This window comes from Erythrolamprus reginae, chromosome 1 (genome assembly GCF_031021105.1).
Source record: "Erythrolamprus reginae isolate rEryReg1 chromosome 1, rEryReg1.hap1, whole genome shotgun sequence".
Lineage (NCBI taxonomy): Eukaryota > Metazoa > Chordata > Lepidosauria > Squamata > Dipsadidae > Erythrolamprus > Erythrolamprus reginae.
The window spans coordinates 5,990,849-6,006,861 of NC_091950.1; the positions used below are offsets into that span (position 1 = coordinate 5,990,849).

At 44.8% G+C, this 16,013-nt stretch overlaps 1 protein-coding gene across 1 annotated transcript; it reads right to left on the minus strand.

Moving 5' to 3' along the window:
• Positions 1-1,533: 1,533 nt before the first annotated feature.
• LOC139158192 (vomeronasal type-2 receptor 26-like) lies at positions 1,534-9,959 on the minus strand. The gene is made up of 4 exons (XM_070735610.1): positions 9,306-9,959; positions 5,917-6,135; positions 4,606-4,735; positions 1,534-2,438 (listed from the first exon to the last, which is right to left on the minus strand). The coding sequence occupies exons 1-4, from the start codon at positions 9,957-9,959 to the stop codon at positions 1,534-1,536; spliced, it is 1,908 nt and encodes a 635-aa protein (XP_070591711.1).
• Between the last annotated feature and the right edge of the window lie 6,054 nt (positions 9,960-16,013).

Sequence of the window (16,013 nt, forward strand, 5' to 3'; positions counted from 1 at the left end):
ACTTGTCCAACTCCCCTTGGGATGGCTTTGTTTAAGCAAGTTTTATCTTGGACAATTTCTATGGGTAGAAATCTATGGAGGATACAAGAAGAATTACTGTTCTTTTGATAATTGCAAGGCGGATTACCATCCTACCCATTTAGTAGTAGCTTCTCTCTGTACACCTGAAGGGAATAACCTATTTGTGTCTTTTGTTATTGATCCATGGACCAGATGGACCTGAGCATCAAGATGCAGGTGGCACTTAGTCTACCTGAATCTGAGCACCTGCATCCAGGATGAGTTTGTTCAGATAGAGGGGGAGGGAGCTAAGCATGGTGATTCACTGTAGCCTTCTAAGATTGATCAATAATTTCAACACCTACCCTCAAAATGATGCTATAAAGCACCGCATACCAGAACAACTAGACACAAGTACAGTTTTTCCCAAACACCATCACTCTGCTAAATAAATAATTCTTGCAACACTATTTACTACCGTGTTTTCCCTATAATAAGACATTTCCCAATAATAAGCCTAACAGGGCTTTTTGGGACATGCATTGAAATAAGCCCCTACCAGGGGTTGGCTACTGACCATATGGTGGGGAATACAGTGGGGTCTCGAAAATGGAGCTCCATCCCAGAGCACCCAATTTGCACTGAAAGATGTTGAAAGAAAATCTAGGGCGTGTTGCATAAGTCACCCCTAATGTGGTAGTAAAAATTTTGGTAGCCCTTCATTGGCCCCCACTCCGAAAAGAAGCCCCCCAACTACTTTCCTCGGAAGAGGGGGACATGCTGGGAACCAGTCTTTTTGCAGTGGCCACTGTTTTGGCCCGGGAGAGAGAGATAGGGGGGAAAGGGAGGGAGGGAGCATCAATCCCTCCTTCGCCATCGGCTGTTAAATAGTCAGTGTTCTGGCATCTGGGAATTTATCCATTCGGTAAAGGAGGACGTGTATTTTGTATCAGGATTCTACAAGGACTCTCTTTGACCTGTTTCCAGGACTATTGAACTAAATCATAGTCAGGTTTGTGACTTTGCAATCTCTTCAAGGAGAGTGGCTGTGACATCTTCACAGCTGCTTGTTATCTGCTTTTTGTTTGTTTATTGTTCTTCACGGCACTCAAGGCTGTTGCTTTGAAGGTGAGCATTTTGCCTGACTAAAAGTGTGCTTGGCTCCTATTTTACTGTCGATAAAAAACCGTGTTATTGACTTACATCTGTGTGTGTCTGAATTCCTACCTTTGAACTTCATTGAGGGCTCGTGCCGAGAAGCCTGGCAGAACACCAAGGTTTATTTTCAAGGTCAATAGAGCCTTGATGGAGACAACATGGCTAAAGGAAAAATAAAATAGTAAATATTGATGATAAAATGGTATGTTGCTATGAGCTATATAATTTTATTACAAATAATTTAATATTCATATTTTTTAAGAAATCAGCCGCCCCGAGTTTTCGGAGAAGGGCGGCATATAAATCCAATAAATTGAATTGAATTAAATACAAAAATGCCTCAAAATCAAAATCAAAGTTTCCAATCCCTGCTTATCAGAGATTCTTATGCCTCATTATGTTTTCCCTACAATTCAAATTGGGCCTAAATAGGATAATGAAGCATTTGGGGGAAAAGATGCAAGCCAAGAGACCAGCCCCAGAGGCCAAGATGGAGAAGATCTCCACAGCCACCATGGATTTCCCCTTGGTGCTCAGGTAGGTGGGGAGGAAGGTGATCCAAACACTGCAAAAGATTAGCATGCTAAAAGTAATGAACTTGGCTTCATTGAAGCTGTCAGGCAATTTCCTAGCCAAAAAGGCCACTGTGAAACTGGCCAGAGCCAAAAACCCCAGGTAGGCAAGGACTGCATAAAACATTAAAGCAGAGCCTTCATTACATTCCCAGATGGCCTCTCCTATTAAGGAGTAGAAATCAAAGGTGGGAAATGGGGGAGAGGTTGCCAGCCAGGTGGCACAAAGAACTGCTTGAATAAGGGGACAGGTTAAGACAATGGAGTTGGTCAGTTGTTTTCTTAAGAGTTTCCTTGCCCTGTTCCCTGGTTTGGTAGCCATGAAGGCCAGAACCACCATGACAGTTTTTGCTAACACAGAGGAAATTGCAAGGGAAAAGAGAATGGCAAAGGCAGTTTGTCGGAAGAGACAGATATGGGTCCCAGGTTGACCAATGAAGAGGAAGGAGCAGAGGAAGCAGAGTAGGAGGGACAACAGCAGGATGTAGGTGAGATCACGATTGTTGGCCTTGACAATCGGTGTGTCGCGATGTTTAAGGAAAATCACCAGAACTGCAGATGTGATCACAGAGAGAGAAAGTATGAGAGAAACTAAAGTGTATCCAAGGATGTCTTGATAGGCAAGGAAGTGGATCTTCTTGGCAATGCAACGGTCCTTGCCCATGTTGGAATATTGCTCTTCTGGGCAGGGATCACAGGAAGCTGTATCTGAAATTAAAAATAATTTAGTATTTGATGGTCTATCAAAAAGGACAAATCATCCTTCAATATTGATTATTTATTTATTTATTAGATTTGTATGCCTCCCCCATAGACTCGGGGCGGCTAACAACAATAATGAAACAACATGTAACAAATCTAATATTTAAAATAATTTTAAAAACCCTTATTTAAAAAACCAAACATACACACAAGCCTACCATGCATAAATTGTACAGGCCTAGGGGGAAGGGAATATCTCAGTTCCCCCATGCATGGCGATAAAGGTGGGTTTTAAGGAGCTTACAAAAGGTGAGGAGGGTGGGGGCAATTCTGATCTCCGGGGGGAGTTGGTTCCAGAGGGTTGGGGCTGCCACAGAGAAGGCTCTTCCCCCGGGTCCTGCCAAACGACATTGTTTAGTCGAGGGGACCTGGAGAAGGCCAACTCTGTGGGACCTAACTGGTCGCTGGGATTTATGCGGCAGAAGGCGGTCCCAGAGATATTCTGGTCTGATGCCATGAAGAGCCTTATAGGTCATAACCAACACTTTGAATTATGACCGGAAACAAATAGGGCCACAACTGGTGGACCAGGCGAACCTGGGCAAACGCCCCCCTCGCCACAGCTGGAAGATGTTTCTCTAATGTGAGCTGTGGATCGAGGAGGACGCCCAAGTTGCGGACCCTCTCTGAGGGGGTCAATAATTCCTCCCCGCCAGGGTTATGGATGGACAGATGGAATTGTCCTTGGGAGGCAGAACCCACAGCCACTCCGTCTTATCCGGGTTGAGTTTGAGTCTGTTGACACCCATCCAGACCCCAACAGCCTTCAGGCACCGGCACATCACTTCCACTGCTTCATTGACTGCAATATCCATGGCACCACCTTCATCCAACACCTTTGTGACATAGTCAAAGAAATCAGTGAGATTAGTCTGACATGATTTCCATTCAGTAAAGCCATGCTGATTTGGGTCCAATAAGTTGTTGTTTTTTTGGTGCTGATTTATCCTCTTTTTGAGTAGAGTCTCCATCATTTTAACTACAACAGATGCCAAGCTAACTGGCCTGTAATTACTAGCCTCTTCTCTACTGCCCTTCTTGTGGATAGGCACAACACTGGCCATTCTCCAATCCTCAGGAACATCTCCTGTTAACAGGGATTGGTTAACAGGGATTGGTTAAACAACTCAGTCAGGAGTTCTTTAAGAACTCTGGGGTGGATGCCATCTGGACCCATTGCTTTATTTATCTTTGATCGTTCAAGTTCTTCTAAGACATTTGCTTCTAAGATCACTAGAGCTGAATCCGTACAGCTGGAAGCAATGCTATATCCATCTATAGTATTATATTGTAAGGCGCCTTTTGAGAAAACTGAATGGAAGTAGCTATTGAAATGGTCAGCGACCTCCTTATTCCCACCAATGTATGTATTATTCCCATTACTAAGCTTCATGATGCTGCAGTTTTTCTTCTTTATACCTCCTATAGGCAGCCTTTTTTTCATTGACTATAGCCCTTACATCATTGCTAAACCATAGTGGTTTCTTCTTCCTTTTACATTTAGTTATTTGCCTTTCATACAGTCCAGTGGCTTTTAAGATGGCCTTTTTAAATACAATCCAATGGGTGCTCGCATGATAGCATGTGCACATGCTCTTTCAGCATCAGAGGGAAAAAAAGGTTCACCATCACTGCCGTATATAATGAAATCTGACACCCCGCTACTTCATGAAAAATTTGGCAGCTGATTTTCCTGATGGGATGCAAGATAAGGAGTTAACAAACAAATGACTAGAGATGGAAGGGACCTTGCAAGCCATCTAGTCCAATCCTCTGCCCAAGCTGAAGACTCTATACAGAATCTGTCTTTACCTAGGATCAAAATCACAAAACCCTGATTGGGAGCATGAACACCTCTAAGTCACAGCAGCCTAGCAATGAATCTATGAATTGTACCCTTAAATTACTCTCCATTACATTGCACAGGAGCATGAATTTGGCCAGGAGGAGGAGGGTGGCAGGACAGTTTAAATCCATAAACTCAGAGGTCCAGCTGAAAAGTGTGAATATGTAGAAGTATGTGAATCTACTAAAAATTAGAACAAAGGTGACCTTTGTTCCTATTGAATGGTTCCCTTGATTCTGGATGATCTAGATTGAAAGTATGTGCTACCTGTCTGATTAGAAATGGTCCCTTCTGGACAAAGGTCACATTGGTAGCAGCAAACTTGCTCACCCTCAGGAATTCTTCTCCTCTCTCCTGCCTGGCACCTCTTTATGCCACACCTGCCAAAAGGCACCTTCTAAAAGACAAAAGAAAAATGCTTTAAAAAGCACTCAGCAATTAATATGCTTCATTTATTCATTTGTATATTTCTGTTTCTAATATCAGAATGTCTTCAAAAGCAATGGTTAGGACAAATAAGGAAAAGCTCTGGGGTATTAAGATGAGTGCCACTCTAAATCACCAGTGGATGCCGGAGAATGGAGCTGGTATGCAAGTGAATCGAGCTATAGCTTTTCTGAAGCAAACAGTGATGGAAATCCAACTGAATGGGAATGGTCCATGGAATCGGTTGTGCTTGGCTCTGGGCCAGCTCCTACTCCGAGGACTGGGGGTGTTGGTTTGGGAGAATCCTCACATTCTCAGAGACCGGTTTTACTGCCAACAGCTTCGGACAGTGAAGATTCTGTGTCAAGGGCAAACTCTGGAGTGAAGCAGAATCAGATGATGAGGTAGATACAGGCAGTCCATTAGCTAATTACCCCATTAGTGAGACTCAGAGGAAGAGGGATTAATAGATGCTCGCATGTGCAGGTTTATGATGAGAAGGGAACAACTGCACAACTATTATAGAAGATAAGGGAGAACACCTGTGGCTGGGGCAATTAGTCTAATGGGGCTGCTGATAAATTGCCAGCATCACTGAGAGCATGCGTGGGAGATTATCCGTTTGGAGAAGAACGAGTGTTGTTTGTTTTGGACTGTTCCAGGATTTACAAAGACTTTTGAATATTTCACAGTTAAATACAGTTTGTGGACTCTTGAAGGGGGGTGGTTGTGACATCTTCACAGCTGCCTTTATCTGCTCTGTTTTTGTTTTTTGCTTTTTTGTGGGAGAGCACTTTGGCTGTTTAAGGTGTGTTGGTAAAATACTTTTCTTTTGATAAACCAACTCTCTGTTTATTTTACTACAGCGTATGTGTTTGAATTTACACTTCTGACTTAATTGCGGCTTGTAAGGTAAAGCCTGGCATAACAGAATCCAAACTCCATCCTGGGTTTCAACCAGACTTTCTTCCTGATCTCCACCTTTTTGATCTGTCACAAATCAAACCTCAATTATGTTACATGCAATACAAATTTTTCAACAAATGGTTGCTAAAGTTTTGACACAGGAATCTATTTTCCAGTAAGGAGAATATCTTGAATCCCTAGAAGAGAACACGTCTTTTGCTTGATTTATTTAATCTCCCAGCTCACCTTTCTTGGCCAGACAATTGAATCAAAATTGATGGAGAAATCTTGGCCTTTGGGAGCCCCTGGATCTATCTGTCCAACCTTTAGAGGGACAAAAGATAAATTGGGGAACAAAACCCAGTTGAGAAGATCATAACGTGCAGATCCCAGTCCATTTCCCGAGAAAGAGATTTCATCTCCAGCATTGTTGTTGAACTGGACATTCCTCAAATAGGGAAGAAGCTGAAAGAAAAAAGACTGTCAGGCTTCCAAGTAACAGACCCAACAAAATAAAAACTCTGAGGCCCAGAGTTTCGTCAAAGTAAGAATTTATTATGAAATCCTGACTCTGAAGGACCTGAGGATTTCCCCACCCAAATCAAAACTAAGTTTCTACAGCTGCAACAGGACTTGCTATGGCAGCCCTGAAGATTTCCATAATGGTTTCAGAGCTCCAGAAATTGGAATCATAAGTTGAAAAATAAGGCATCATGGCTTCTATCATAATGGTCATCATTAGGAGGTTTGTATATATTGTTATTGTTATTGTTATTGTTATTGTTATTGTTATTGTTATTGTTATTGTTATTGTTATTGTTATTGTTATTGTTATTGTTATTGTTATTGTTATTGTTATTGTTATTGTTATTGTTATTGTTATTGTTATTGTTATTGTTATTGTTATTGTTATTGTTATTGTTATTGTTATTGTTATTGTTAGATTTGTATGCCGCCCCTCTTCAGACACTTGGGGCGTCAGGGTCAGGCCACCATTCCTGGCCCAACTGGAATGGGCTGGGAATCTGGGAGTGCAAGAGTGGGCATGTGTGCATGCACCCGGGGTAGGATTCAGCTTATGTGCATGTGCAGCTGAATCTCGTGTGAAGATGCACGTTCAGGATTTCTGGTTTTTCATGCGCAGAAGCAAAAAGGCCTGAAAATAGGCCAAAAGATAATTCACCGCTGTCGATTGCCTTGCCACTTGCTGCCGCTCACCCCGCCACTTTCCGCTGCTTGTCCTGCTGCTCACTGCCGCTCACTTCTTTTACTGTTTTGTATTTATTCTTATTGTATTTGTACTGCTGTTGTAAGCCGCCGTGTTTCCTTCAGGATTGGGCGGCACAGAAGTTGAATAAATAAATAATAAAAATAAATAATTGTGGCTCCATCCTGCCCACCTGCCTCACCGCTCCACTGCGCTGCTCATGGTGGCTTCGCCACAAGTGGCCTTCCTTACCTTTGATCACCTCCTACAGGGGCGCCGAGAGGACATATAAATTTTGTAGTCTACATTTAATAAGGATATTGGTCTGTAGTTCTTAATATATTTTGCGTCTGTTTCTTCTTTATGTATCAATGTTATATTAGCTTCTTGCCATGATGCCGGACATTCACCGTTTGTTAACATTTTATTGTAGATTTCTAATAATAATTCTCCTGTTATGTGAAGTGTTGCTTTATAGAATTCAATTGGGAAACCATCTGGGCCTCGTGTTTTATTATTATTCTGTTTCATAATTATTTTTTCCAGTTCTTCTTTAGTTATTTCTTTATTCAACATTTCTTTATCTTATTTACTTATCAATTTAATTTGGCATGTCTCTAAATATTTTAATATGTCTTCTTCTTTAATATTTTCTTCACTGTATAATTCTTTATAGTATTCTAGTGCTATTTCTTTCTTTTTTTCTAATTGGTAATGTGTTATTTCATTTTTATTGGTTAGCCTGCCTTACCTTGATCACCTCCTGCAGGGGTGCGAGAGGATGGGCCATTGCACAGGAAGCTCTGTGCTCTCTGTGCTCTCCCATATCACAGGCATCTCTCGGTGCGGCGCTGGTGCCCCGAGCAAGTTGTGGCCATTAGGAGCACAGCACTGCTCCAAAAGGCCAAAACTCACTCATGGTGCCATCGCCATGTGCGCCAAGAGATGCCTGCAGCTCAGGAGATCAGAGAGCAGGCCACTTGCTCCAGCTACCGCTCTAGATGCCGCAGTGAGATTCGGCTGCTGCGCATGTGCAGCAGCCAAAATCGCTCACGTAGACGTCCTTCTAGTAGCAAAAATTGCTGGCTTCTTTGCTTCTGCACATATGCAGAAAACATGTTCAGTAACCCGGTAATTTTTACTGGAATCATGCCAGTTGCGTGTGTAGCAATGGAGCGAGGCTATACATTCCATTTCTGCCACTGCCTTCTTCCATTTCCATTCCCGCCATTCCAGATCATGGCCCATCCCTGTAATATATCTGAAAATCTAAAAGAGTTTTCTTGGTGGAGATCTCAGCAATCATGAGTAACACCCAATCTTTAAGTCCTTCCCCTAAACTTCAAACTTTTTTCTTTTACATTGGACATTTTGTATCACAACCTCTTCACCACAGTTTTATCAGAATGATATCTACAAAAATTTCAATGTATCACTTCCAACAAAGACAGTTCAGTCGAACTCCAGTTGATGATTCCAGCTAGTAGCGTATCACTGGGACTGCCCATGTATTAATGGCTTTAATTATGTTTTCAACATTCAGTTTTAATTTTAACATTTTGTGGACTCTCCTGATGTATTCCTTTTGTGTTGACTTTTTGACTTTCCCATTCAAGATGTTATCTGCTTCCAATATACATAGGTATTTGTAACCCTCATCCTGTTGAATATTGATTTAAGTTCAGTGGGGCGTTTTGCATACATTCTTAAGCCATCTGTGTAGACCAGATGCTTTATCTTGCCATGTTTGCTTCAGATTGGGTATCCCGGTTTTGTGTTTCTTAGGATTATTGTCAGTGGAATTAATGCAAATGCACGGAGAGGCTCACAGTATGTTAAGCCATAGAAAATAAACCAAAGGGATAAAATGAACTGAGTTGAGGGTCTCTTTAAAAAGTAATGCAAGTTCGGAAGATGTGGGGAGACTCACCCCATAGAATCACCAAGGGTCGGACATGACTGAATGGATTACATAATGAGTATCATCATCACCACCACCACCATCCCAGCTATATCCAGAAGGAAATTGAGATGGTTCTGCAAATATGCCCACTAGGACAATTGAAACATTGGGCAAAATTGCAATCTTGCTTTATGTTCCTTGTTGCTCTGGAACTATACTACCTCCCCACAATGAAGGTTTTATGAAACATAAACAACATTTGAAGACTTTTGAAGAACTTCTAGGAAACTCCTTCCTACATGAAACTCATGGACAATTGGTTTGCTTGTTTTCCTGCCCCCCACCCCCATATCCTTTCAACAAAACATTGTACTTAATAAGTTTGATTTTAAAAAATAATCATGATTACAGTTTCAATCTGGTTTGATGCAGATTTCATACAGCGATATGATGTCACGTAGAAATTGGGAGTTTCCTCTCTAATGATCTGTGGAATTGATTTTTTTTAAAAAAATCAGAGATTACCTGCCATGACTGGACATTTGATATTTTCTTTCCAAATCTTATTGTTGCTGGTTGCCCTCTGGATCCATATCTTGCATTTAATGCATGTGCCACAGCATAAATGGCATTGTAGATATTGTAACTTTCACCTGTCATGCTTGTTTCAAACACGTAGGATGGCAGATTCTGTAAATTCTCCTTTCCTGTACATGATTTTCTCCCCTTTGGAGGCATATTGCCTGGCTTGGTGATTTCACAAGCAAAGACCTTTTCCCACCACAGCGGGAGAAAGAAATCCCCTTGTGGGTTCAAAGGGTCTAAAGACATGAGAAAATAACTGAATTCTGAGACTTCCCTGGAGTGGTCTCTAAAATGCAAAGCCCCATGGAAGGTCTTTATACTTTGCAATAAATATTGAGGTTTCAGCCCATTCAGTTTCCAACTGGATGTAAAGATCCAAACTTTCAGAAATGATGCATTTATACATGTTTCATAAATAAACACAGCCATTTGTACATTTGCAACAGCACTGGAGTCTCCAAACAGAATCATCACTTCACCTTTAGACCAAGTGTTAAAAATATGAAGAAATTCTGACCCTGTAATACCAGAAAAATTGTGTTTCGTTGTTTCGATGAAGGCCAGACAGATCTCCTTCTCCTTGAGCATTGACATCAAAGCTGAGATGAAATGTTCTCCACTGTCACTTTCAGGGGCAAAAAGCCCAACCCAGTTCCACTGGAAGTATAGGAGCAGCATGACTAAACCCACATACTGAGGAGATTCCGTGGGGTTAATCCGGAAGAAGAAAGAAGGAACTCTTCTGTCTCCCTTTGTGAACTCAAAGCCAACACCAAGCTGAAGAAAATGAGAATCCAGTTACCTATTTGGTCCAGTTGTGATAGATCAGAACTCAAACTATTAACCTAATACAGATAATATACTGCACTGAAAGCTGCAGGAATATGATAAATTTTTATGGAAGTCAGGAATTGATTTCTCTCAAGGTATTGCAGGGCCGCTGCCCAGATAAAGTCAGAGAACCTGACACAAATTTGTAATCTTTTGTATAAATATATTTCACATTCAAATTTACAGCACTCTTTGTCATTATCCAGAAAGAAAAAAAAACATAAGATAGTCAGGAACAGTGGAAAATCATGAGGTAAATCTAAATAATATACAGAACATAGAAGAAAAAGGAGGGGGGAAGGGAAATGCCGCCTTTATACTTACAGCAACCAATCATAATGCAAATTACCTCATGAATGAGTCAGCACTAAGTAATCAATCTATTCAGCTATTGTCGGCTACTAAATTCAGTATGCTAACAATTTCTCCATGAAGTATATCGATATTTACTTCTGGTTATATAAAATGTATCTAGATGTGTAAAATATAAAAATAAATTGAACTTCAGGAAAGATTAGCTAAGTCATATTGTCAGAACTTTGTGTCCAACCTTGGCTTCTGTGTGTCTTTCTTTTTAAAAAAATAATATTTATTGATGGTTTTTAATTTTTCGATACAACATATATTCATATTTACAGGTGAATCTACATCATGTATATACATTCTTATCGAATATATCTTTGATTAGATTTGTACATATATATATCTTATTCCTACTCTTGTTGTGGATTCCTCTTTTTAGTCCATGAATACCATTTTGCCCAGATTGAGTAATAATCCGAATCAATTTGATTATTTAGTTCCACAGTCAGCCTGTCCATCTCGGCACATTCGTAGATTTTCTTGATTATCTCTTTGTCTTCCGGTATTAGTGGATTTTTCCATTTCTGTGCGAATGCGATCCTTGCCGCTGTTATTATGTGCAAAATTAAATATTTTACATTTTTAGGACAAAAATGTATGTCTTTCTATTGTTTCTCTATTCCTCATTGTATTCTCCTTACCTGTGGAACCTTGAAGATGCTGAAGATGGAGTTCATCAGCCTGGAGGATTTGGGATTGTCACCCCCAATAACAGAGAGCAGGGGGTCCTGCTGGCCACATTTATAACCTGGAATCATTTGGCCTCGTGTGGAGAGCAGGGAGAGGCTGAACAAAGAAGTATTCCTCTCACTCTGGTGATTTTCATACATATCGAAGCCAAGAGTGATGTTGGGAAGCAAAACCAGATCCTTGTTGACTTCTGCAACTGCAAACATCAAGGCCAGGAATTCTTGGAAGTTCTTGGGTATGACACTATAGAGGAAATAAAACATTGGCACATTTGCCATATTTTTGGTTTAGTTTGCAACAGCAGAAGTCCAAAGCTTCATTGTGTTTTTATTATAAATATTTCTTGATTGGTTCTTTGATATTATTCATGAGAAATGCTGGTTCCAAAGCAGAGGGATTCTGGCTGTATCCCACATTGGAAAAGGGTTGTGAAATTTCAGGTTTTTCTTCACCATGATATTGTGTCCAAATTAATATTATGAAACAACTTGTTCACTAGCTTAGCAGAGACTTTAAGGTGCTGCCCTTCCCATTTATATATGCATTATAATCATGCTGATGAAGTCTATTAAGGCTGGGAATTCTAGTGCATTTCTTGAGTTTGGCTTATTATTGAGAAAAGGACCAAGATCTGAATTACACAGACATTGCAGACAATACTAGAACAATTATTTCTGAAAGAAGCCCCTGAATCCAAAACAAGAAAAAAAACCATATAAATATTTCCACTCAAGTGAAACTTACAAGAAATTAACAATAAGCAGGAATGGGTCATTTTGAAAGTCTGGAAGAATGGGGAACAAAGGAGCTACCAAGGGTAAATTCCCCCCAATAACTATATCACCAGATCTGTAAAATCCCCATTCATTCTGACTGTTTAAACCTTTTGGTGGAACACAAATTGTTTGAATCTTCTTAGCAGATGTTGGAGGCAAGAGCCAGAAGATCAGTAGCAGGAGGAGAGGTGGCCCAGCCATTCTTCTCACCTTCCTTCCCAGATTAGAAATCAAAGTTTGTGCCAAAGCAGAATTGCAGATAGCCCTTGAAACCTTCACAGATTTAAAGAATTGAGATGGTCTTGCCAGCTGGATGGCCTTGGGGCTCTTATCTGTGTTTGGGCTTTGACATGATCTGATAAGTCTCACCAAACCGAGGCATTAGCTCTTTGAAAGAGAAGGCAAAGTCTTCTGACAGGTTTTTCCTTGGAGGATTTTTGTGGGTTGAAAGATTTACTGTATGTGTGTTCCCACAGGGGACAGAAAATTACTATTCTGATAACCACGGAGAAGCAATTATCCTACCTTCTTAGCAAAATATGTTGTTTGAACATAACCGCCGGCGACCTTACCAGCCGGCGCGGAGTTGCGGCGTGGTCGGGGGAAGGAGGCCGCCATGTTGGAGGCAGAGCCGGCAGCCCCACGTCATCCCCGGGGGCCGCTGTGATGTTGTTTGGCCGGGCGAGAGTGAGGCAGCCCTATAAAAGGGGCTGCCTCGTGGCGTAGTTCTCTCGCCCGGCATTGTGAGACACAGCCCTGCAGCACCCGGACGCGGCGAGGAGAGCGCGGCTAGGCCTGAAGGCCGAAGAGGACGCGTGGGCGGCATTTTGAGGCTCGGGCCGGCAGTGACTGAGGCATCGGCTGTCTGTCGGGCCTCTTCTGGTTTGGATTTCGGGGGTTATTAATGGCGCGGGGCAGCAGGGCTAAGTCGGGGACCCGGCGGCGGGCAGCGGGGGGGCAGGCTGGCGATCAGGGCACCCCCCCATCGAGCCCCGCCGTACGGGAAGGAGGAGGGCCCCCAAGAGGACATGGGGGGAGGCCCCTGGGGCTGGACAGGCCAGTAGGCCGGGCAGAGAGGGCAGCTCCAGGGGGGAGGAAAGCAGCAGGGGGCGGGCCGCAAGGCGCAGGTGGCCGACCCCTAGGGCAGCAGGCCACCGCCAGGGGAGGGCCCCATCCCGGGGGCCACGTGGCAGAGGGATAGAGGCCTCTGATCCCGGGGAGGGGGACCCCAGCCCAGTAGAAATGAGTGGGTCTGATGAGGGGTCCCCCACGGCATGGGCGGTTGGTAATGAGGGGGCAGGGGATGAGTCAGTGTCTGTCTCCTCACACCTTCTTTCTGCCTTGCTCGAGAAATTGGATGAGGGGCCAAGGAAGAGGGGCAGGTCCCAGCACGAGGACGCCAGGGGTGCCACGAGCGCAGAGGGGACCCGGAGCTCCTCGGACTCGGAGGAAAGGTCCCAGAGGGTGAGATCCGACCGGCGCGCTAAGAAAAAGCGCAAGAGGAGACGGGGAAGCAGGGCGGCTTCCTGCTCAGAGGAAGCTGATGACGACTCTTCACATTGGGGTGAGTGCCCTGTGCCTAAGCATCGGTGATCCCGGCCACGGGGGCCACGAGGCAGGCTACGGGCGGTTAAATGCAATACACATAAGGCACACAAAACATGGCGTTCGCGCACGGTGGCCCAGGTGTGGGGGAGGGGCCGCAATCGTGGTGTGACAAAGCGGGGCAGAAGGAGAAGGGACATTTCGAGGGATAGCTCGGAGTCCACAACAACGGAGTCCACTGACCCCTACGAGGGTGACAGTGACAACCCCTTTGCACCCGGCCTCCCTGACACGCCGCTGAGCATGCACATGTCGCAGGCCCTTAAGCGAAAAATTTGGCGCGGGGCTTATGTAGATATCTTCAACATTTTGTTACCCGAGAAATCTAAGAAGGATAAGGACAAGGACGGTAAGAAGGGGTCTGATGAGGCAAAGGACACCAAAATGGATAAGGGGATATTGGCGTGGGCCTATGCCTTCCTGGCATATCATTCGGTGGTTGTGGAGGATGATGTGCACAAGACCCACGAGCTTATCCTATATATGAATATGATCTTAATGGCGTATCAGGAGTTTGCGGGTGAGGCTTGGAAGCAGTACGATGAAACGTTTCGGAGATTTGCCGCACACAATAGGCACTGGCCTTGGGACATGAGGCACAACGACCTGTGGCTTCAAGCCACGCAGCAAGCAGCTACCCCGGCTAGTGGGCGGACGCCTACCGGCCACCTGCTGCTGACCCAGGGAAAGGAAGCCACCCTTCCCCGCCCCGGGGTGGGTTCGGGGACCCAGGCCTCTGCACAGCATAGTGGGGCTGGTTCGCCCTTTCGGATCCCGCCATACTGTTATGAGTACGGCGCCAGGGGAGCCTGTTCCAGGCCAGTTTGCCGCTTTCGCCACGCCTGCGCTTTGTGTAATGGCAGGCACCCAACTTCAGCCTGCTACAGGGGCAGGGGGGGAGGCGGCAATAAGGTGGCAGGGGGCCCTTCCAAGCCCCAGGCAGCAGGAGCTCAGGGTAAGGGGACCAACCCCCGTTAGATTGGACAGGTTGAGAGCCAGGCTTACCGGCTATCGACCTAGGAAGGGTGCCGAGTTTTTGGTTGCAGGTTTTTCGGAGGGCTTTAGGATTCCGTACGAGGGGCCTAGGATCGCTTGCCTTGCGGACAACCTGAGGTCAGTAGCCGGCATGGGGCATGTGGTACGGGACAAAATTATGAAGGAGGTGCGGGAGGGACGGGTGCTGGGCCCCTTTATGGGGCCGCCCCTGCCCTCTTTGCAGGTATCCCCCCTGGGAGTGGTGCCCAAGAGAACAGCCGGGGAGTTCAGGCTCATTCATCACCTGTCTTTCCCTCCGGGTGCCTTGGTAAATGATCACATCCCTGAAGAGCTGTGCTCGGTGCGCTACACGCCCTTCGAGATGGCTGTCTCGATGGTACGGGGGTGCGGCCCGGGGGCCCTGATGGGTAAATTTGATATTAAGTCAGCCTTTCGACTTTTGCCGATTCACCCCGAGGATTTCGACCTTTTAGGTTTTCAGTTTGAAGGGGGGTTCTTTGTTGATAGGGCCCTGCCGATGGGTTGTTCAATTTCATGTTCATTGTTTGAGAAGTTTAGTTCTTTCCTAGAGTGGGCCCACGTGAAGAGTACCGGGATTCGGTCAGTTGTCCATTATTTAGATGACTTTCTTTTCGCAGGGCCGGCGGGCTCTGACGAATGCCAGCGGGGGATGGCAGGGTTTCAGGATTTATGCATGGACCTCGGCGTGCCTCTGGCACACGAAAAGACCAAGGGGCCCACCACTACGCTTACATTTCTAGGCATTGAGGTGGATTCGGTAGCGCAGACGTGTAGGCTACCTGAAGACAAGCTAGCGAGGCTGCGGAACATGGTGAGGTTTGTGCGGGCCGCTAGAAGAGTGACCCTTAGCCAGGTTCAGGAGCTAGCTGGACTGTTGAACTTCGCTTGTAGAGTGATAGCGCCGGGTAGGGCATTCATGTTTAGGCTTTACCAGGCGACGGTAGGTCTGAGCAAGCCGCACCACAGGATTCGCTTGACAGCTAGCGTTAGGAAGGACCTGGGGGTGTGGCAACAATTTTTGGACACGTACAACGGGGTCTCCTTTTGGAGACAAGACATGCTGTTGAAAGGCGACTTCCAGGTGAAGTCGGACGCAGCCGGGACGGCTGGTTTTGGTGTGGTCTGGAAGGATAGGTGGTTTAGGGCGGACTGGCCGCAGGGGTGGCTGGGTACCGCAGTTTGCAGGGATCTGACCTTTTTGGAACTGTTCCCAATTGTCGTGGCCATCGAGCTTTGGTCCCCTAGCTTCACCGGGAAGACAGTACATTTCTGGTGCGACAACATGGCGGTCGTACATGTGGTTAACACGCTTTCCTCCAAGAACGAACGGGTGATGGGGTTGGTTCGTCACATGGTAATGAGGTGC